The sequence below is a fragment of the Aethalodelphis obliquidens genome, unplaced genomic scaffold, assembly GCF_003676395.1.
Source record: "Aethalodelphis obliquidens isolate GAN/ISIS:26980383/991018 unplaced genomic scaffold, ASM367639v1 scaffold9, whole genome shotgun sequence".
Classification (NCBI taxonomy): domain Eukaryota; kingdom Metazoa; phylum Chordata; class Mammalia; order Artiodactyla; family Delphinidae; genus Aethalodelphis; species Aethalodelphis obliquidens.
In genome coordinates, this window is record NW_020837953.1 from 42,612,409 (window position 1) to 42,637,026 (window position 24,618).

Consider the following 24,618-nt stretch of genomic DNA (forward strand, 5'->3'; position numbering starts at 1 on the left):
AAGATGTCCATTTAGAAACAACGTAGTCACTTCAACATACCTTCTAGTCTAGATAAAGTCTTTGAAAGTAAATATTATTTTGTTTCATTCTCTGCAGAACTCAATGTTTATATAGTCCAAATTTTAAAATATTCTAAATTCTTTAAGATAAAAGAACAAGCCACTGTTTCCTTTGTTCCTCCAAGGATGGCTAAAACCTGCCATTTTTTAAATCTTTAAACCAATGTATTATTTCCCTTCTTGAATCAGTTACACCTAAAACAAAAAAACTTAATCTAATGTATAAAATCTTAATGAGTTAAAATAGCCATTAGAGATGCCTTTTGGCACTCTTATGAGCTAACCTGTTCTTGTTGAAGGAATGAGCTTCTTTATTTAAGTAAACTATTTCTAGCTCCAAATGTATATATAGTATGCTTCTTCTCTATGTTTTTGTTACAAGTCACATATTTATGAAATGGTGTTATCATATAATACTTGAAATGATTAGGGTCCGCAGAGATATGTAAAGTCTTAAATAAAACAAAAGTAAAAAAGAACATGAAAAGGAGTGAGGGAAAATATATTCCCCATTTCTTCCTAAACCAAACAGCATAACCAAAACACTGGCTAGAAGAACCTACTGGACATCTTCGAGATTGATCCCCGACTCAGCCTAAGCATCTACATTCATGCCACTCCAACCTTGTGCAGAGGACTAACTGTACTAGCAACTGGGTGAAGTTAAATATCAGCACAGACTCTCTACTTAGGAGGGTCCGATTTTGTTCTTGCAAAAACCACAAAACACCCCAGTATCTGTTTTTACCTCAAATCTAATATACAATTTCTAAATGGTTGTTAATGAACTGAATAGCTAGATTAAGAGCAACCTGATTTGTCAGCTACTGAACAACCTTCAAAATTGTTAGCAACTGAGATGATCATGACATTATTGAGCTATGTACTTCCCAACTTTCTATTAAAACAGCTACACAAATAACAGGGCTTTATGAAGAAGAGGAAAATAATACATCTTTTAAAATGAACGATTGCTTGCTTCTTCTGTACTGTAGTTTTTTCTTCTGCACTGCTAAGCGCATTTAAGATTTTGTAAGTCAAATTTCAGAAGAAAAGAAAATTTATGTCCTTAAACACAGGAAATACAAACCCACATTTAAAAAAATAAAGTCAAAAGTCCAAACAACCTTTTTTTAAATATATTTTGATATTTAACAAAAAACAACAACAGGAAGACTTTAAACTCTTCCTTTGGGTTCTGACAGGCTTATAGAACGAAGCACACTCTCTTCTCTAAATATCAGTAAATATAAACCTGAAATTTTACCAGACCAATTAGGTACAGGCAAGGGTTGCCACAAATATTCCTGACACTAGGTCAAATTAAGAGGAATACTCCAGAATTATGAGAACACACAAAGCACTCCACGCTTACCCACCTACCATCTATCCCCCAGCATGATCTTTTAAAAGTCACGGGTCAGACAGCTTCAATTCTCAAATGGGTGAACTGAAGACTAAAACTCATATGTTTCCCTACAGGCCAGTAGGCCCCCCGATCTGGCCCCTGCCCACCTTACCAGCTCCATTCACCGCCTCTCCTTGCTCTACCCAAACCAGCCTTTGTTCTATTCCTTTAAGAAAAAAAAAACAAAAAAAAAACAAAAAAAACCCCAAAATCTAGCTTATTCCCACTTCAATACCTTTGCTTCCTGAACTGCTCTTCCAGCAGAGATCTTCGAGTGGCTGGCTCCTTCCCATGCCAGTGGGGGAAGGGAAGAGGTGTCCCCATGTCTTGTCTTCCCTGACCTACCAGAGCTACAGCAGCCCTCCCCCTACCTACACAATCTATCACATTTTATTGTCTTCAGTGCACTTATCACTATCTGAAATTATTTTGTTTACTTGTTCACTTGTTTATTATCTGCCACCTCCCCCATAAAATGGAAGCTCCATGAGACCAGAGACCTTGTCTGTTCTGTTCACTACTATAGGAGAATACCTGGTACATAGTAGACACTCAGTATTTGCTGAACTAATAAATAGATGAATGAATGGAGAGCAAGCTAACAATTAACCTTCAGGAATTTAAAACAGTTTTTAATCATATTACAAACAAAACCAGGTGATTACCTAGATTACAGGTGAGAAGGTGATACAGAACATCACATGTAATTTATTTACAAAACCTAACCCACAGAAAGCTTAATCTAGAAGAATATAATCACAAGTAAGGAATCTGAAAGGCCTTATGCATACTTGAGCAAACATCAAAGGTCAGGATTGGGGGAGGTCTGCAAAGATCAGAGCTATGTTACTTCCAACAAAGAAAGGTAAAAATAACAGTAGTAGTACAGCTAGTTAACACTTTGAGTACTTAGGTTAGACTAGGAACTCTTCACAGAATCTTACACATATTGGTTTGTTTAATTTTCACAACTGTATTATTAATTTTTACTATTACTTCCATTTTTACAGATGAGAAAACTAAGACAGAGGGTGTAAGTAACTTCTCATGGTCACACATCTCGAAGCCAAAATTTGCTCACAAGGCAGTCTGCTCCGGAGTCCCCAATCCTAACCATGACACTACACTGCCTTGCCAAAAATAACAGCTATCATTTATGTAGCACTTAGTAGGTGCTAGAAATCTACCCACAATCACCCATGATAACCATATGAGGTCGACACTATAATTATCTGTATCTTACAAATAAGGAAACTGAGGCACAGGAAAGTGACTTGCCTAAATTTACACAGCTAGTAAAATCACAATGACTTGCCTTGGGTCACACAGCAAGCCAGGATTAATCCAGGGGTCTGGTTCCAGAGTTCACTCCCAAACACTATTCTCTCTTGCTTCTCAATGGTTCTCGGCTTTGCTATCAGAGATGAACACATCATAACTTGAGGTCTGATGAAAGAACTGCCAAGTGCCCCAGTATCTCCCTGGGCTTCCTCTGCCCTGGAACCTCATTCCTACTCCCTCAGCTGTCTCATATGTATCCCCCTCGCTGGTACTTCATCTCCACCAGAATTCTGCCTCACTGATTCAACCAGATGTAACTCTCACTTTAAATTAATTTGAGAACAGAATGAATTATTGAATCAAATTTTGAATCCAATTTCAAACTCCAGTGTAACAAAATTGTACAGTAATGCCTACCAGAAAATCATGCTATTACAATCCAGCAGGAAGAAGGTTATAGAAGTTTTAAATGAAGAAGTACCACAAAAAAAAATATTTCCTACAGGAATTGAAAGCAAGGACGTGGGTTTATATGAGGTAAAGGGCAATCCAACTGCCTAAAGATGACAGGGAAAAATACAAAGGAAAGTTAAACAGCTGTAAGCTAACTTCCAAAAGTCCTAGTGCTACACACAGGCAAAACTCAGCATGCTACAAAGCTGACCATCATCTTAAATGTTTGTTCATCAAGAGTTTTCACCTACATGGAGATAATTTTTTTCATGGACTGTCCCCCAGTCTATGACATTTTTAATGGAAGTAAGTGAATAAGGAAAAATCTGCCTTACAGCAACTTTGGCAAACATACCTATTCCAAAAAGCAAAAAGCAACAATCATCTATCTTTAGAGCCTCAAGACTCTGCCTGAGAGAACATTTCCCTGCAGGATGAGTGCAGATTTGCCTTCCAGGAGAACATGAAAACGAGGGAGACAGATGTGGGCTTGCTTGTTGCAGGTATAACAACGCTTCCTAATTCTAACTTCCCTGAATGTACTCAGTGACCTCTGACCTCACCACAAACTCTAAAACATGATTTTCCTCTTCTTTACATTACTTGTTGATTTTCCTCAACAATTAATGTCTCCAAATAAAAATCTGGCAGAAGGAAGAAACATGTTCTGTATAATTTCCATTCTGAATAAAATCTAGGGAAAAGAAAAGCTAATCTAAAGCTACACTATACTGAAGACTAAGAATGTGTTTTCAGTTAACACAGAACCGCCAGAGCTATTGAGTTTCTTACAGTTAGATAAACTGGCCAGTCAGACAGTTCCCAATGCATCTATATCTTAAGAGGAGGGAAGCAGCTGCCACATGCTTCACTCCTCAGTACCTATAAAGACGCCGTACGTAACTACTCAACACCATCTTCCTGCTTTAGTGCCCTTCCTCACACGAAGCAGTGGCAACTGTATATTTAAAACACAGACCTTTCACTGTGTTGATGAACCACTTTCAAATAGAACCCTTTCAAGGTCTTCAAATTCACTCCCGACGGTCACGACTGAGGACAGCGTTTGCAGAAACGCATGCCGAGTAACTACCGGCAGGCTAATTCTAACACTCTTACCTTTAAGGTTTTATAGTAAATGGCCCTGTTGATTTCCAGTGGAAATAAATTTTGCTCTTCTCCCGAGCAAGCCCAATTCACATAGCGCAGCCAGTTCCCCTTCTCTGGATCGGTGGCATCAATGCACATCCACCCCAAATTTGGGTAATAGACCTTGGGAGGGGGAAAAACACATTTTGTTAAAATAAAATATCGTTTAAAGGTTTCCATTTTCAACTTCTAAGACAGTTCTTGCTCATTATACGCAAATACTCTATAAAAGCATTTCACGGAAACAAAATAAATAAGCAACAGAAAAAAGGAAAATAAAGATGAAAACTGAGATCCAAAATTGTATAATCCTCATTAGTTATTTTTCTATTTGGGTGTAATTTTTTTCTCCTAAACTTCAAGTGCTATAAGGAAATGCGCTTGATGATCTCCAAATGCTTCGCAAATACGTACACAAAGACAAGTGACAGCTCTACTCCCTTCAGGGTAACAGAGGAAGAGTGAGCCCGCAGCGGTGCTCCACAGCACCCGGATGCCCTGAGCTTTCTGGGCTGCTCTGCAAGTCAGAGTGTGGAGGCCCAGTCCTGCTGGGGCTCACAGCTCAGGAGGTGCCTTTACTGCAGGGCTGACAGAAACTTCAGTAAGTGAACATGCGGTGTGAACCTCCACGTGGGTGACAGGGTATGATGCTTTTGCAAACTCCGCTGACCTTAAAACCTTCTCTATCCAGAGCAGGGAATACCGGTGTCCTTCCGAAACAAGACCAAAAACCCGACCCCTCTTTGAGGAGTCAGATCAACTCTACTCTTGCAAGAAGCTTCCCCTGATCATCCTCTGTCAGTGAATTCCTCCTGCCAGATGCTTCCAGCATTCAGTCCTTCATCTTAAAGACAATCTACTGAGCAGCTATTGTTAACTTTCTTTGTATATACATACATACATTTATCTAGATTCTACTTCCCCAAAATTAGACTGTAAAACACTTGATTAGGCACTGAAATAGAACTGCAGAATCAATTGGTGACAGTCCTGTCAAAAACAAAGCAAAAGGAATGAGTCTTTTACTTTCGCTTTTGGAAGAAAGGAGAGAATCTTGAATGCTTCTGTGTTTTCCCTACACATACAGCAAAGACTCCCACCACTCATTTCTTCTTTTCTCTCCTGCCCACATTAAACACTGTTTTTTGCGGCAGCTTTCCTGCAGGAACAAAGCCCCCACTCTCGGCTCCTCTGGGCATGCCTGTGTCTCCCAGCCTGTGACTGCCAGGGCAGTGCCCACCTTCCTAGCCACGAACAACACTTTCTTCCTGCTGCGAGTTAGATATCTGACATACTGCTACATGCTTTCTGTATTATCTCATTTAAACTTATGCATCAGGTTCATTATTATCCCTTTTTGTAACGTGGAAATTAAGGATCAAAGATTAAATACCTTTCCCAAAGTCACTCACTTAATCAGTAGTAAAGATGGGCTTAATCCCAGCTCTGCTTGACCTCTACGTAACAGTGCCTTCCTTGACCACCCTAGCTAAAGCTGCGAATCCTTCGCTTCCCATCAGCACCTCCAGTTATCTCCCCGATTTATTTTTCTTCATGGTACTTGTGCTCTTTTAAAGTGTGGGATCATCTACTTACTTACTTATTTAGTGACTATCTCCCCACACCAGAGTATTAGCTCCATGAGAAGACATTTCATTTTTTTTCATTCACTGCAGTACCTCCAACACCCTGACCAGTGCCTGGCAGAGAGTAGGCTCTCAATAAATAACTACGAAATTAATGAAATGATATACGAACGTATAACTGTCATCATTTAATGAGCACCTACTATGTGACAGGTGCCATGCTAGAAGGTGCTTTGTGGTTACTCTATTTAGTCACCACGAAGTGTCAATATTTTCACTAGCCCGTAAGCACCCACAGTGAGTTTATTCAAAAACTGGTTGTTTACTAAAACACCTATCTGCACCATTCTAATAAGAGGTTATCCATGTCACACTTCACTCCTTTTCAAACTCACTGTCACACTCACCCTCAGCCTGTACACATGCGAGCATGCCTGACGCACTGCTCTCCCTTTAAAACAAAGAGAAAGTGCAGCCCCACATGGTATGTTAGGAAGACACAGAATCACAATACAAAATTTAAACTTTACACACCAAAATAACTTAAGCTACTTTACATTAAAATGTTTAAGAGATATTTTTGCCCTGTTTGCCAGCATGATAAAATAAGGAAAATGGAGTAGTCAGTTGGTCTTTTAACAGTCCATATTAGTTACTTTTTATTAACTTAGGAATAAGAAGTCTTGTTTGGATTTATTACCATAGACAGCAGAGTCCCACTCACTCCCCACGCATATATTGACACAGCTACAGACAAACGCAGAGATGGTGCTGGAAAATCCCACACAGTTAAAGGCAGCTGGAGAGAGGCATCAAGAGTCTATAGGCCAACTGGAGAATAATAATAAGGCTGTGCCGACATTTCCTGGCTCCCAGGTCAATGAAGACCTTTGCAAAGAGCAAGGTGTTCCACTTGAGTGAAGTATTTATGTACAGCTCGTTTTGTTACAAAAGAGACTAAGGCATCTACTAAGTCATGCTTAAACTAAAATACTTAGTTTTATATAAAAAGATGAACAATTCAATTTTTTTACAACGTGCAAACAAGTAATTCACAAAGGAATACGCATGGCCAAAACCTCACAGAAAAAAAATTAAATTTACCTAACAATCAAAAATAACTCCAAATTAAGTAATGTTTTTACCTGTCAAACTGGTAAAAATTGTTTTTTAAAGGGAAAAAAAAAACCCAAAAAACAGCATTAGAAAGCAGACATTCCCCCAAAACGCTAATCAGAGAATAAACTGGTTTAATTTTTTCTGGATGGAATTAAGAAATACTGACCAAAGAACTTTAAAATGTACACACACTTTAACCAGCATATACACTTGTAGGAATTTATTCTCATGAGATGACTGGGCAATCATACCATGATGTATGTACGAAGATGTTCACAGCAGCGTGGTTTACTACAGACTGTTTCTAATTCATTGCTAAATGGAGACCACCACAGATTAGTTCAGTATGACAATCCAGGCATACAGTGGAATACTAAGCAGACCTTAACAAATACTGTGTGTGAAAGACTGACTCACGTGGAAACCTGTATCTTCTGTTATCTTTGTATTCCTTAAGAATTTTTTCAGTAAATACACATTATCTCTATAATTAGGAGAAAACAAAGATAACCAGAAGTTGTGGAAATATACTTATCAGTATAAAAGTCATAATACACTGATGACTGAATAAAGCCATTTATATAAAGTATGGCTTAGATGATACCATTTTTGTTTTAAACATATTAATATATGAAGAGAAAAATAATCTGAAACTTAAATACGTGACCATGTTAATAATGGTTTTCTCGGAGAAGTGGGATTTATTCATAATTTTTATTTTCTTCTGCTCACCTGAATTTTCTACCTTTCCTCCACTGATTTAGTATAATCTCTAAGTAAAAAAGGGGAAGAGGGTGGGGAGAATGAATGAAAACCCAAGTCTGAAGGAAGGCAGCCAAGATCTGCTGAATGCTAGGCTCACACCCCCCATCCTCTTCCCATCATCATCATCACACATACAAAGTTTTTAAAAAATATGTAGCTTTGGGCTTCCCCGGTGGCGCAGTGGTTGAGAGTCTGCCTGCCGATGCAGGGGACACGGGTTCGAGCCATGGTCTGGGAAGATCCCACATGCCGCGGAGCAACTGGGCCCGTGAGCCACAACTACTGAGCCTGCGCGTCTGGAGCCTGTGCTCCCCAATAAGAGAGGCTGCGACAGTGAGAGGCCCGCACATCGCGATGAAGAGTGGCCCCCGCTTGCCACAACTAGAGAAAGCCCTCGTACAGAAACGAAGACCCAATACAGCCAAAAATAAATATATAAATAAACAAATTTATTTAAAAAAAATATATGTAGCTTTCTCACTTTTATTGAGAGTCAAACCTTGTAATTAGGAACTGGGATGAAAATGTGTTTTCATACAATTCCTACCTCAGTTGGTCAAACTTTGGTTTCCAATCAGAATTAACTTCAGTGACTGACACAAAGAACCTATCTTTTAAAATGTGACAGAATTTTGCTTAATGTAAGTACAAAGTACTAGATTGCACATGTACCATAACACCACGAGGCTCGGGTAGTGGAAAGACAGGGAGAATTAGAATCCCTTCCTTTCGGGCAGAGACAATGCAAAGGCAGGTAAAACTCCCAGCCCAGCTCAAACTCAACAATGATACATAACAAGTCTATTTCCAAATCTTGATAATGACTAAGAAATACTCAGCTGACTTGATCCCAAGGAGAAATACTTCCATATAATTAATAATGTTTCCTCTATAAACAGTCCCTTTTAACAAAGCAAGGGTACCTGATTATGTACTATTATAAAAAAATTTTTACAAGTTAACTTTCAAATGGAAATTCCCTATTTGGAGAGAAAGAATTGAAGGAAGGGAAGCACCTCTATGCCAAGCACTGGGCTAGATGCTCTACGTGTTATTTTATTTAACCTTTACAAGAACCCTATGAAATATTATTAAGTCCCTTTTACACATGAGGACACTAGGGAAAGATGATAATTTTACTAGAACTCTGAAGTCACTGAGAGTCACAGCCAGGATTCAAACCTGGTTCCCGCATTTACTGCTCCATTTCTATTTTTCTCTCTTTCCAACCCCCTCCTCCCATCCTTAACCTCCCCTGGGTCATCCAGGCCTAACCTCCTTTCCGCCCCTACCACTAAACAAAGATTAGGTATTAACTCACTGTCAAACAGAATGTAATTTTCACACCACCCAATTTCAATTCAATTTAATCCAATCATTTCAAAAGCCCTAAAAATAATCTAAATTCACATTTTAGCACACACTCCAATTTAGAAGCACGTTCAAAATTATACCCTCATGACAGACAGACAAAGGTCTGTAAAGAACCAAACTGTTAAACATAGTTATTATTACCTCATGGGTTGGGGGTGAGGGTTTTAACTGATCATTTACTTGTTATAATATACATGCATTAATTCAAATTTGCAAATTAAAAAAAAAATCCTCATTCAATTAACATGAATGTATCATCATTCCAACCCTCAACTGTTTGCCTGAGGTCCTTACCCACTCTCAACTTGCAGTAACCAACCTTCTTTGACAGAAATCACTCCCAGGAATTAAGGCAGAGCACCTCCTCACTCTGAGGTAAGTGTTTTAGTCATCCAAACCAGTCCCGCCACAGTTAGAGTCTACAGAAGTAAAGCCTTCCGCTGGCTGTTCTCTGGACTTGCCCCTCCACCTGTATGTAGCCTAGAGCTCTAACACACTGTTGACGGACACAGAAACCTCTCCTGGAGGTCCAAGCTCCATTCCAGTGGCTCTGGTTTGTCATATTGTCTGAGGTCCCTTTTCATCTCTTTTCTCTGGGGATCTAGCTTGTTGAATTTCCAACATTATGATCATTTTCCACTTTCCCTGTCTGTCCCTGGAAGACAGACAACATCTAATTATATTTCCATGTGTTCAGACTGACAAAAGGAGTAAAGGGGAGACAGGAGGTTCACATCTCCACTAGCCCAACTTGCATGGCATTTACCTCCCAACTTGCATGGCATTTACCTCCCAATGCATTTCCATAAGTAAATAATAACTCAGTGTGCATTCAGAAGTCGATTCCAGGACTTCCCCCCACACAGTACTCTAACTTCTTGGTTCAAATTACAGCCCATACTCTAACATTAGAAGAGAATGAAATTCTAAGCAAAAAATAAAGATCAGTAATCTTTAAATACGCAACCATTTTTTTTAAAAAAGTGTCTTTATCCTCTACATGATCATTCAAGAGTTTCTCTTTGATGTTCAGGTTCAACTAATATTTACTTAGCCAGAGTCATCCATGTCAAGTATTTTCATATATATGATCTCATTTGTAGCCAAACAAATCTATGAGGAGCTTGTTATCCTCATTTAAAAGTAAGGATAAAGGAAAAAAAAAAAAAAAGGATAACCTTTTGGAATAAGAGCATTTCAAGGAAAACATTTAATAAAAATTATGTCTTTATAAGTTATAAAGAATTGTATTAACACTGCTACCTAGGAAACACTACACCTTCTTGGTCTGTTCACATTCCATTTGTTTTTGAGCTCCAGAATTAGACGCCCAGAGGGCTTGTTAAGGACCATAAGACACCACCCTACAGAAGTAACTTTCCAAGAGCTATAGACAAAAATGGATCTTTGGTATCAACCACTTCACTCTTCAGATTGCTTTAGAAAACCAGGGCTTCTTTTAAGAGCTATTCAAAGGCATCACTGTATCTGAAATATTCTGAAGATTCTAGAATAAGGGAAATAAAAAATCTAATAGGTGGTAGCACATTTTACTACCATAAGCCAACCTATAGGTGATTCTAAAATACAAATTTGAAAACTAAACAGCTGGGCCTCTCAAACCTGCAAAGCCCAGTCCCAGAGCCATCATTACCAAAACCCCACACTGCCTGACCCTTGACCCTCATTTGAAACTACTTTGAGTAAGTTTCATACCTACGACCACACAAATATTTCTGGAAACCCGCACAACAACAGATGCTCAATAAATGTTGACAGGTTCAAAGTAGGCCCCCAATCAACCTCCACAGGATGAATGAAATAACTCATTGTTAAATTAGAAATTCTAACTCTGGATGACGGATGTTTAAAAATTCCATATAACCCTAGAAATCACATAAAAAATGTTGTGTATATATGTGCATTTGTATATTTTCCGGGGAGATTTTCAAAAGGGTCCACAACACAAAAAAGAGTAATAATCTCTAGGCTCTGTTGGTGGGAAGAGCACTGAATAGGCAACCAAGAAATCTGGGCTCTAGACCTAACTCCAAAACCGACCGTTTCAGACATTAAGCAGGTCACCTGCACTCATCTCAGATTTCTCATCTGTGGAAAGATTTAGGGTGTTTCTAGTATTCTTTTATTCCACAAACAAAAATCCCCATGGGGCATTGTCAGTAGTCTATACAATACCACAAATGTTATATGCCAAGCTCAGCGCTCCAGAATTGAGGAAAGTGCCCAGCACGTGGTAAGAGCTTATTCACAAAGAGGGGTTAAATAAGTAAATAAACTCTCAAAGACAATTTTTTTCTTGCACCATACCAAGCTGCCAATCTAAGCACAAGTTAACTCATTCAAAAAGGTCGCTTAATTCTCTGCACTTCAACGTCCTCACCCTCCTGAAGTTCCTGAAAGAATATGATTGGTATAGCAGTTTCTATGACAATGAAATCTATGGCTAGCCCACTTTTAAGTACCAAGTTCCAAATCTTTGCACTCCTATTAACCACACAGCTTCACAGTAAACCTAAGACCCCAGACATGACCTCACTCCCACTGCTTCTCTTTTTCACACACAGAGACCAGGGCTCAGCAAACTTTCTGTAAAGGGCCAGAAAATATTTTCAGTTTTACAAGCCATATGGTCTCTGTCACAACTGCTCAACTTGGCCACTGCAGGGCAAAAGCAGCCACAGGTAATATGTAAACAAATGAATGTTGAGTTCCAACAAAACTTTATTAATGAACTGAAGTTTAAGTTTCATATAATTTTCATATGTCACAAAACATTTGATCTTTGTTTGAAATTACTTAAAAACGTAAAATCCATTCTTAGCTCTCGGACTGTAAAAAAACAGGTGGCAGGTTGGATTTCCCTAGTGATCTAGGTCTTTTGCTAGCATACTAGGCATGGTTTAGAGGCTGGAAAGGAGCAGTAAGAGCTGAGTGGTACTTTCTGAAAAAAGGTTCTGTAGAATCAGCTGGTTGACTTCTCTAGTCTCATATCTTCTTGCCTCCATTTTTAAATTAGAAATAATTTGAAATTAGAAGAGTTGAGATAGCAAAGATTATGAAATGTACTTGTTAATATCTGATCATAACAGTGTGAATGATAAAAAGTTTGTTTTCACTTCTGAAAAAATTAAAGTCTTCTCATTATAGAGAAATAATTTCTCTATCAATTTTAGCTGAAATGCAATTCTACTTCTTCCCTCCATCCACCCGACTCAAAATTTGTTGCCTAAATGAATAACATGCAAATGGAAGCAGTGAACTATCAGTTTTCATCTATAAGAATGGGGGGAAGAAACTATTAAAAACATTAACAGTACTGGTTTTAAAGAGCTAGGAAGGGACTTCCCCGGGAGTCCAGTGGTTAGGACTCCACGCTTCCACTGAAGGGGGCACAGGTTCAATCCCTGGTCGGGGAACTAAAATCCCACATGCCGTCTGGCACGGCCAAAAAACAAAAAAAGAATAGGAAGGAATATTTACTCTTGGTAGCTATGTAAATTAGTACAATCCGTTTGGAGGCCTGTTAGGAAAATTTACCAAAAGTTAAAATGTACGTAACTTTTGACTTAGCAATTACACTTCTAGGAATTTATCTTAAGAAGATAACCAGACAAGTGAACAAAAATGCATATACAGTGAGTTTCATACTTTGAAGAATTGTTTGTTTTTTTTAATTTTATTGAAGTATAGTTGATTTACAATGCTGTGTTTTCTGCTGTACAGCAAAGTGATTCAGTTATACGTATCTATGTATTCTTTTTCATATTCTTTTCTCTTATGGTTTATCACAGGATATTGAATATAGTTCCCTGTGCTTTACAGTAGGACCTTGTTGTTTATCCATCCTATACTAGCATCTGCTAATCCCAAACTCCCAATCCTTCCCTCCCGAAGAATTGTTAATATCATGAAAAGATTAAAGCTACTTAAATGTCCACTGGTTAAACAGTGGAAGGATACAATGGAATTCTAGGTACTATATAAGAAATAATGATGTAGATAAGCATTTGACATGGACACATCCATAACATATTAAGAGAAAAAAGCACGTTACAAAATTGCATACATATACTGTTTGATCTCAACTGTATGAAATGTCTATATATGGTGTTTGTATACGTACCAGTGTGTGTGAGAGAAAAAAAAAAACAGGACAGAGAAGCAGAACTAAAAGAATGCACACCATGATGTTCACTGGTGATTTTTACTTTCTTGTTTATAGTTTTCTGTATTGTTTATATTATTTTACAGTTGAGCATGTATTACCTTTATAATTTAAAAAGGACTTATTAGAAGGTACGACACCAAAAGTGGCCCATAATATAAACCATGGACTCTGGGTGATAATGGTGTGTCGATTGTAACAAATGTCCCACTCTGGTAGAAATGTGGATAGTGAGGAAGTTGTGTGTATAGGGCTCATGGGGGAGATTTCAAAACTCTTTGTACTTTCTGCTCAATTTTCCTATGAACCTTAAACTCTCTAAAAAATAAAGACTAATTTTTTTAAAAAAGGACTTATTAAAACATGCAAACAATTCAAAAGTTCTGTTCGTCAGAAGCAATTTTAGCCCCACGGAGGTGAACGTGAAAGGCTTTTACCAGAAGTGGCTTTAGAATACTGCACGTTGCTCACTGCGTGTGTGCGCGTTTTGGTTTTTTTGGGTTTTTTCGGGGGGAGGGGGGTAGTTGAGAGAAGTATTACATAAAGTCCAGCCTTTAGCCTGCCAGCAATTCCCCACCAGGAACTGACCAAAGAGTGCTCTCCTCTTTCCAGAACCTGACTGTTTTGTGCATTCACCCTGAGGATACTCTACTGTTTCTCTCGTTATTTCTGATTTAATAGAATGCTTTCAGTGAAAACTTAAGAGGACTTGAGACTGCGTTAGATAATAAAGGGCTCAAGAAAAGCAATTTAACACTTTCTCTCAGATTAGCTTTAAAATGGAGTTTTAGCTGAGGCAAAAGACCAGGCTGCTAAAAGATAAACTGGCCTTAAGGGGCTTTAATGGGAAGAACAAATGCCAAGATGAGATTTTAATGATAAGCCGTGTCTGTTACATTAATTGGGGGCGTTCTGTTGCAACTCTGAAGATAAGACCAAGGTTGGAATAAGTTAATGGGGAAACACTAAATTTTACCTGGATTTTTATTTTCTTCTTTATAAGAAATATGTACATTATAATTTACACTTCCTATACTTTGCCTAATACATACCTCCACATGTGTATGTCATATATATCTACTTTTATTTTAACACAGCAAAAGGCTTAAAGGTTTCTGCACGGACTATATACCTCAGAGTTGAAACTATCTGAATGACAGCCAGATTTTTTTTTTTTAATTGCAGGGAGGAAAAGCCAGCCTTGATAAGAACTAAATGTTTAAACCTGACTAACAAGAATTGGCAATGTCATAAGGATTCCCAAACTGTGGCAGTATATAAGTAGAAGCATCTTAAATTAACAGTGGGATGCTAACAAGTTTATAGGAAAAATCGAATCTCTAACACATAATGGCTCCAAATTATAATTTTCACAAAGCTACTATGAATTTATGAATTCATACTCTGTATGAATTTCAATACAAATGAAGCTTAATTTACAAAAGGCACTGTTAGTAATTTATACAATATGCCCAACAATATCAAATTGTTATGTCGAGTAAAACAGGTACCATAAACTTAGGTTCACTATTACTGACATTTGTTCAACCTTAGATACACACAGAACTAGAGTAAGCATTTCCTGGTTCCCTGACATATCCTAACTAGGATTAACGCTAACCTGGTAGAGCATATTTGTTGGTTTCACTTGGGAAACTTCTAAAATTAAAAATGCTGTTTATTTTGGAAGATAATTTTGTGGTCAAGACAATTTTAAGTGTTCAGGCATTATCTTGAGTAATTTTTTTTTTGGTTGGGCAGTTTTTCTACAAATACAGCACTCTTTTCACTCAAAAGTTGTGAAATAACACAAAGTAGTCACTCCCTTGGTAAATGGTCATTTCCTGAGTCCCCTTGGGTTAACTGTCACTAGATTTATTATAAGGGATTCAAAGAAACTCTCAAAATTACTTAGAGAAAGCATCAGAATTTTCAAGGCAAGAAACACTGTTCGTAGCACTGAGGAAAATAGCAACACACCTCCAACGGACAAATGCCACCGAACTTCTTGATGGAAAGTGTCCGGACATTTCCTAGGCGTATCTTATTTTTAGACTTTTATATGTTTACATATGAAACAGATGTGATTCAATCTAAGACAATCTGAAAGAAATGCTTTTCCTTACCATCAAAAAATTTCACTTGCTTTAAAAAGGAGTCACACCATTGAGTTCTACAAGAACATGAGGAGCTTCCCGTGGGCACCTGATCTGAATTAAGTTCACCAGAAATGCTGAATTCACATGCAACTCTCCGGCAAACAATAACAAGATATTTTATCTTTACAGCTTTCTTAATGAGATTATTTTTTATTCTCCCCACTTTTAAATTGAGGGTTTTAGGGCCCAGAGGTTAAGTGCCCTGCCCAAAGTTACAAAGGCGGGATGTGAACCCAGGCAAGCCAATGAAACATTTTTAACCGCCGCATTGCCAGGCAGGAGACGTGGGTTCTGGTTCTGCACTGACAACACTCTCGACACGTGGGCCCCACAAGGAGAAGTTGCTCCCTCTGCTCTGGATGGCTTCCCTGAGTACGGAGTGTGCGAACACTCCCTCTCTTCTAGGACTGTTGTGAGAACGTGAAATGAACAGAATGAAAGCCTTTCTAAAAGTCCAAAGCACTATATAAATATACCATGTGCTAAATATGTCCAACTCTGAATGTTCCAGCAACACAGAGATTAGCTTCTAAAATATGGAGAAGACCCTAACAACGCTGTATTTGCGGCCGCCTTGGAGTGTCTTTTATGGTATCTGTCTGCAAGCCTGTAAAGTGGCAGACCAAAGTCCTGGCTGCAAAGTCCTGAACAAGGCAAATAAAAAGTAGATCTGACATTTATTGTTGAGGACAGCCAAGCACTTTCAAAATACAAACGTAAAATCAGTCTGTATCTAAGGAAACACATTTTCTCTCCAACAAAAATATTCTTGATTTTAAAGAACATATTAAGATGATTATTTTAATTTCAGAATGTCAAATCCTAAGAGAATAGAATATCTTAAAAAATGTACAGAACTCTGATAAACAAAGGACCAGAATTATTTCTTACCTCCCACATGTATACATTATTCTTAACCTGAGATCTTTTTTTCTTATCACCAACAAATGGCCCAAACTTTTTGCCTTTTAAAATTGGCTTAGTGGCCCAGACACCTAGAAAATAAAACCAATATTTTCATAATGTATTGTGGTTATTTTAAAGACTAAAGCATTAAAAGCAATTCGGTTTCACAAAATACTTAAAAGGCTAGACAGCCTAAAAGCAAGACAATGTTAAATTAATCGAGATCACGCAAGATCAAATTAAATCAAGTATTCAATGGGGATATTTATTTTTCTTCTTTATGTTCTTCCGTATTTTCCTAATAGCCTGCAAAGAACCTATACTGTTTTATAAGTAGGACAGATTATTTTATATTTGCTTGTTTTTAATTTTTACATGTAAAACTACCCAGACAGCATAATCACAAACACTTGGAGAAGAGCAAAATCACAACAATTAAAAGGGAAAAAAATATTGGAATGTAGCAAAACTACAAATAAATTTTAAGTTCTTCTTTCTGCTTTTCTACAGATTTCAAGTTGTCCCCAATGAACATAAGTTGCTTTTATAAAGGGTTAGAAACATAGTTTCGAATAAATATTTTTGAAGTTTGTTTGCTCAATGTGGAAAACGCTCTCCTCTCTGTGTTTCCTGAAAACTTGAACAACTCACTTTTCAGAGTTTCAGGCAACTCAGATTTATGCTGCTTTGTGGTATTCTCAGGGATACTTCTATTTTCTCCACACTGACCACAAGGCAAACAAGCAAGATGCAGAAGCAGTGGGGAAAATGGCAGGAGATGCCCTGGAGTCAAGGGAACCAGCGCCAGGGTGACTCTTACTGTGAACAGGTTCCGTCACCTTCTGGCCTCAAGTACCTCACCTACAGACGGAGGCTGTGGTCTCAGCCAGTCCTGCCCAGCTACGATGAACTAATTCCACTGCCTATAAGTCTGCTATGAATCCCATTTGTTATCCCAGCTAATAAGTAATTAGTGGAGATATAAAATCAACTACTTTCATGAATAACACAATATAAATGCTCAAATTACTTACTGAATACTTTTCAATGAGAATTAGGAAAAGCATTTATTAAAAATTTATTCATACACATACACACATAAACTGGAATATCAGAAGTACATTTTTAAAAACAGAAAACAGGACAGAAACATGATATATTCCAAGACTGTACTTTGACTAATTTTTATAACTTATTTCCTTAGCCTTCTGTCTAAAGATTAGGACACAAAAACAAGACTAAATACAAAAAAAGCTTCAACAAGAAATTCCAGCCAGAAGCACTGGAATACACTCATGTCATCATTCACTAAAATATCTACTGAGCGTCAGGTACTGGAGACATAAGCTAAATAAGAAATGAAGGCACTCACAATCAGTGAAAGGCACAGATGTGAAAACAAATACAAAATAATGAAATAAATATAACAGCATAATCACACTCAAATCACAGTGAAATCAGAAGAGGGAGCAATCCATCCTACGGGAAGAAGAGCCCCGGGGAGACACGGAGGAAGGGGGCTGCTCAGGCTGAATCACCGAGGATGGTGGATGGGTGAAGGCGTGCTGCTGGTTTAATTTTATAATCTATGTCCACCCTGGATTCTTAACTGGAAAACATAATCTTCTGAGTCAGAGTACAGATGTGTTGCTTTTAGAGTGAGCTCCCTACCTGAGAAGCCCCAGAGGAAGCCTCGCCACAGCCTGCCCTCCCTTCCCTCTCCTTCTCTGACCCCAGTGCTCACCAACCCGAGTCTTGTCAACAGCAGATGGGAAAAGCCTCACTTCCTCTGGAAGGCCTCGAAGCACATGTTCAGGTACCTCGGCCAGGGTCTCGGCGGCTGCCACAGGCTCAGCGTTCTGCAAGTGAAGAAGCAGAAGGATAACAGCAGAAGGAAGAAAACCCAGCTCCTTTTTGATTTTTTTCTGGCCCAATAAGCAAATAAGCAAAAATGTAACTGAAACCCGAAGCTGGCAAGCCAGACCAAGATGATGATGTCAAGCGTTTGAGAAGTGGCTTTGATGGTTGTCTGTGAGTCTCCAAAGGAAACCACTGTAACCTTCAAGCATGTCTGTGTTAATCTATTTTGTTCCAGCCACCTGTGGCCATTTTAAAAACATGTAAATCTCTGGCACCATATTGTTTTAAACTCCCACAGAATCTGGCAGCAAAATACAGCTCAAGCTTACTTTTAAGTCATAGGCTACGATCAGCATTTAAGGACATTAAAAAAATAAAAACCAGCACTCCCTACTTAAATGAACACTGTTGGCACATGCTGTAAAGGCCATGCCAGCCAATCGGACCCCCATCCCATCCATGCTTTCATCCCTCCAGCAACAACCCCTTGACGGGCTTGAGGATTCCCAGCAAGAACACTACAATTTATTCTGGGCCCTCCATGGAAGTGAGACCTTTCCAGGAAACGGTATACTATACGACTGTACACCAAGTAACGAAACAGCAAAGTCCCCACAATATCACATAGTCTCTAAGAAAGAGAGAATTTAGAAATTACTAAGTATATGCCAAAATTCTTAAGAAATAAGATTACTATTAGATAGATGTATGTAAGGTAACGGAAAGGGGAGATTTGAGCCAACTCATAGAACATGACTGTTAGTCTAAAGATAACTTTCAAATTAAAGGAAAATCAAGTGGCCATTAACTGGCACCACATATACCCTGAAGAACTGATGTGCAGATCGTGACCCCGCCAAGAAGGATGGGTTTTGTAGTCTGAATGTTTTTTATTTCACTGCAGAGGGAAACATTTCTCAAGGACTTTCAAAGAAACCAACATAGGGAAAAAGCAAACTCCAAGCTACAAAGATTAATTTTCCCAGAACAATGAAGATCTTGTAGTTTTTAAGAATGTTTTGTGCCAAGAAAAGAATATCATCCAAATTTCTGTACTCCTAGCATTTCAGTTTTTAAAAAAACATATCAATAGGCTGCTTCGAAAGAAATAAATCCCGCCGCAACAAGCATGTCACTAGGAGGGTCTACTGTGCTATTCTGAGTTGAAATGTGCAAAAGTGGGCATCGAGGCACCAGGGTTCATTCCCTGGACAGGGCAAAGGTGACGGTGCATACACTCCAGAAGCACAAATACTTCCACCCTGCTTGATTTATGCCTTGGTCCTGACAGTATCACCAAGCACAAGTTCAATGCCTTCCCAGACATGGGAATATCAAAACTGGCCCAGAAAATGGTCTTATGGTATTTTTCATTAGCTAAAGCGTGAATAAATTTAGCACACAAATTTCTCACTTCTAAATGCAGTGCCCTCATTCTAAAAATTTTCACGTATAAACTGGAATTTCGGAAACGTGAATAAATTTTTCCAAAGAGGGAAAAGGTGTTAAATTGGTAGTTGCTATCCTAGGCTACATAATAATTATTTTTAACTTGGATAAATTACACAATATTAACAAGTACTAGCCGCAGTGATGAGTCCTATTAGCACATGGCCAGTTAGCACAGTCAGTGGGAATTTTCTTCCCCTTTCTCAGATGGGACCCAGGCGAAGATTTTAAAGGTTTTGACACCACTTAGCCTCCCCAGAAGCTCTGAAAAGACAGTGCGTCAGCCAACTCAAACTGATACTTCCAGGCAGTATTACAATAATATTAATGACTTAATGTGTACCGGGAACTTCCTCAGGCCTCAGTGCAAGGCACTGTGCTAACTCTCTTGTATGCAAGCTTACTCCAAACAGCCCAAGAGGCAGGCACTGTCAATGCCCCCTCCCAGCTCCCCTCTCCCTCACCACACACACAGAAGAGGAAACTGAGGCTTAGGGAAGTGGTCCAGGCTGCTCAAGGACAGGATTTGAGACTCCGTCTGTCTCTCCCCAGAGCCCGAGCCCGTAACTACTGTGGTATTTGGGTATGTTAAAATTCTGCTGGATCGGGTATGAGGCCCTAATATAAAACATGGTGACTATGGTTGACAGCATGTATTACAGAAATGAAACTTGCTAAGACAGTAGAACTTAGATGTTCTCACCAAAAGAAGGAAAAGAAAAAGATAAATATGCAAGGTGATGGGTATGTGAATCAAGTAGATGGCAGGGATTCTTCCACAACGTATAGGTGTATCAAACCACCACGATGTACACACACTTCAGACATCTTACAATTTTATTTGTCAATTATACCTCAATAAAGCAAAGATTTCAAAAAAGAAAAGATTCTGCTGGAATATAATCTGAGAATCTCTGTCCTAAAACCTCCAAACTTCCCCAGAAATGTCAACAGGAGATGGCACCTAAGGCAGGACTGGTCATTCCCACAGGAAATTTGTAACTTGAGGATAAGTTGAAGATCATGGATATTAAAATTCTGAGACACCTGTGAATATAAAGGACCTCAGCAGAGGTGCCACAGGAAAAAGAAATAAGGAAAGTTCCCATACATGTATTTACTTGCTTTCAGCAAAACCATTATTTTTAATTTGGGCTCCTTTAGTTAGTAGAGGAAAGCTTTTTTTCCTGTTTATTTCCGTACCCTGGACACTCCAAAGGGACTCAACTGAAACCGGAGGACCTCAGTCCAGACACTGGCCAGCTCCAGGGCCTTCCTCTCACCTCTCCGGCTGTTGCAATCGCCACTGCAGTGGCTGTGGCTGCAAACTGCATGGAACATCTTCAGGGAATCAGAAGTAGAAGACGGTAGGACGGCTTGCCTAAACAGAACCACCCTCTCCCCCCCTTCCCTATTTTTCCTTCATAGCTCTTACCACAATTTTAAATAATTACTTGTATAATTATGTGTTTAATGCACCTCCCCCGTCAGACTGCAGGGAAGACAGACTGTGTCCACCTTACTCCATGTTGCATTCCCAGTGCTCAGCAACAGACTTGAAATGTTTGTTGTCACTTAAGTACTTGAATGAATAAATGATTCTTGCAAGTTAACTTAAACCTTTTTTAGAAAAAAGAAAGCTAGGAAAAAATTAAATAGCAGAGTCGTCTATCTGAAAGCATTTTCTCTATGAGTGCCTGAATTTCTTGAATTTGAGGTAGGTATTTCTGGGTCAATGTAAGGATCCTTTTTTAGAAAATGTGATATGCTCTCAATTCCAAGCAACCAGTTTACAAGTAAACCTTTGGAACAAAAGAATATTTAAAAGAAAATTTCTCTTCCCAACACACTCATAAACTGGGATCTCTTTCATATACATACACACACACACATAATCACTTTTATATATATATATATATACATCTAATACCATACATATATATATATATATATAGTATTAGATAGATAGATAGATAGATAGACAGATAGTATTAGATGTAATACCATACTCTAAACAGAGTCATCTTGGTGCTCACACTAAAGAATCACAATCCTGGGAATACTTCTTAGGTTGATTTTGTCTAAAAGAAACTGTAACGTCTAGTTAAAGATTTCTGAGTCCCTTCTGTGGGCCAGGCAATGTTTTAAGCATCACATATGCCTTAACAATGTTATTACTCTAGTGAAGAAGACAGACAGTGCTTGGTACTTATTGATGCTCTGAAGAGAAATCAAGCACAAGAAGGGGACACAGTGATGGGAGAAGGGGCAGGGTGCTATTTTAGACAGAGGGCTCAAGGAAGACCTCTCTAGAAGTAGGAAGGGAATCTTGTGACAATATGCAGGATAAACAGGTCAGGAAAGGACCTTGCTGAGTTAGGAATAAGTGTGATGTGTTCAGAGAACAGACAGGCAATGAGACCAATATGTCCACAGCAGAGCGGAGAAGAGAAGAGCGGCCAGCGCTGTGTTGGGGGGGGGGGGGGCGGGGGGTGATGCCATTGGAGAACCGTGAACCACACAGAATGAGAGGGGTAGAAGGTAAGCAGCCGGAGGCCAGGCTGCACACTCCAGGAAGGAACCCTGGCTGCTCCTCTTTCCAGAGGGGCTAACGGCCTCCCAGCACCCCACCCCTGCTGTCCCAGAATAAAGGCACATTCCCATTTCAAGGGTTTCTGACACTGACCACTGTGATAAGCACGGGCGAAGCTACGAGGGCTTCTCCACTTTCCTGTTATATAATAGAAAACGTAAGAACTCTTTAATTCCCTACTTAATGAAACAAGTATCAGTGAACTGATCTGGATTGGTATGTATTAAATTTAACGTATTAAATTTAACATAGTAAGTTTAAGTTAGTAAGTTAGTTATTAACTGTTAATTGACCTCCTTAATTCCATGTCTCCAACTTCCTACCTCAAAGTTAAAGAAAGTCAATATCCCCTCTCTCCCCCAACTAATGGCCACAAGTTGTCCATCATTCAATCACTAACAAACACTTCCCAAGTGCCTGCTCCGGGCTGGCATGTGCTGGTGGTGAAGATACTACGGTTAATGCAGCTGACCCAGGCCCCCTTCTCAAGAGGCTCGCCAGCAGAGGAACTCTTATTCTGCTTCCTAACACAAGAAACCTTACAGGTACTTGGAATCTCCAGTTTTGACCTTGCTGTGGAGCCTCTTAAAGGTCCTTCTACGCTTTCCTGCAATACTCTTCCTCTGGCCGAGGATGACCTTCCCATGCTGGACAATGGGGAGCTCAGGGAACATGACTCTCACACCTTCCTCTGGGCCAAGCTCTGTGCTAACAAGCACTTTCTGCACATCACCTCACCGAATCCTCACCATAATCAGAGCTAACGCTGATGGAGTATTCAGGATACTAATCAGACACTATTCCAAGCTCTTTCTACAGCACCTCATTTAATCTTTACACTATCATGCTGGTTGTGGGTTCTTTTATAACCCCATTTTACAGATGAAGCTGAAACCTGCCTATACTCACAGCTAGTAAGTGGCAGAGGTAGGATTCAAACCCAGACAGTCATGCTTCAGGAGCAGGAATCCCAAATACCAAGTCTTAGAGTAGCCCTGTCAAGTAACTTTCCCAAATTACATAAAATAGTGGAGCCCAGGTAACTTCCAGACAGGAATTTAACAGACAGGAGTCCACCTTTTAACTACTAAACCAGTGGGGTCGCGCACTATAATCCGGTGGTGCCTGGGAAGTCCCTTTCGAGGGTCCACAAGGTCAGAGCCATTTTTATAATAATAATAAGACGTTATCTGCCTTTTTCACTCTCAGATGTGTACAGGGGAGTTCTCTGGAGGCTCTGACATGTGCTGATGTCATCGTGCCACTGGCTAATGGAATGTGTGATTGTTTAATCTCGTGCTTTAACTTTTCCGAGTCATGAATAAGGGCTGTAGTCTGACTAACATCACTGTACCAAGTGGATTCCGTGGTACTGATATCATACTAGACGTTACCATCCGGGGAAGGTGAGTGCAGAGGACCGTACAGGACTCTACTACTTTTGCAATTTCCTGTGTATATATAATTATTCCACCCCCAAAGTTTTAAAATTTGTTTCAATTTCATGGTAAATATCCAAACACATAATCCACGTAAACAAAAAGCTTGAGAATGGCTGGACTGAGGAAGACCACCCCTGACCTTCCGGTACCTCCCATCTCCGGACTGAGAGGCAGAGAACAGGAGAGTGTGGTGATGCGAGGGAAGAGGCTGGACCCACATATTTGTGCCCCCGCGCCTCCCCCCATGCCAAGCTTCCTGAGCGCAACTGGAGGGGGTGCTCCCCTATAGGCACAAGGGTTTGTTCGGTTTTTTTAAGGTTTCATTGCTAATCACCAAAGGAGAACAAGTAAAACAGACTAGAACAAACTGAGTTAAGTGGCTTCAAAATATTACAGGCAACAACTTATCGTCGATGCCCGTCAGGGGTCCTGCAAGGATGGACAAGGAGAACAGAGTTCCTACCCTTTGCTTTAAGCCCCAGATAGTGGGACTGCGACCCCATCAAGGCCTGAGGACTCCTAAGGGAGCCAGTGTGTGTCGGTGCTCCAGGCCCCTGCCCTACCCAGAGGAAGCCTGTCTCCACTGTCCTACCGGGCAAGGGTCCCCATCAAGCCAGCTTCCCACGCTCTCGCCTCTCACTGCACGCTGCACCCTGACGCACTGATGCGTTGGCCTGTTTGATGGCCTCTCCACCAGAGGCAAAGCCGAGGTCCCAGACACACAGGGCAGGTCTGTTTCACTTGCCCTGCCCCCAGAGCCCAGCACAGGATGCGTAGCGCAGAGCAGTGGTTGCAGTGAACAGTCAAACAAGTGTCTGGCAATCAATG

The 24,618-nt window shown here is 39.6% G+C and overlaps 1 protein-coding gene across 4 annotated transcripts in view; it reads right to left on the reverse strand.

The window, feature by feature from the left end:
- The window catches only part of PRDM2 (PR/SET domain 2), a 119,341-nt gene that overhangs the window by 70,948 nt on the left and 23,775 nt on the right, over nucleotides 1–24,618 (reverse strand). For all 4 annotated transcript variants that reach the window (XM_027110118.1, XM_027110113.1, XM_027110115.1 and 1 more), the window contains exons 2-4: nucleotides 18,191–18,305; nucleotides 16,432–16,535; nucleotides 4,322–4,474 (exon numbers count right to left, since the gene is read on the reverse strand). In XM_027110118.1, the coding sequence (XP_026965919.1) occupies nucleotides 4,322–4,474; nucleotides 16,432–16,440 (162 nt within the window). In that variant the 5' untranslated portion in view covers nucleotides 16,441–16,535; nucleotides 18,191–18,305. The remainder of the gene's footprint in view (nucleotides 1–4,321; nucleotides 4,475–16,431; nucleotides 16,536–18,190; nucleotides 18,306–24,618) is intronic.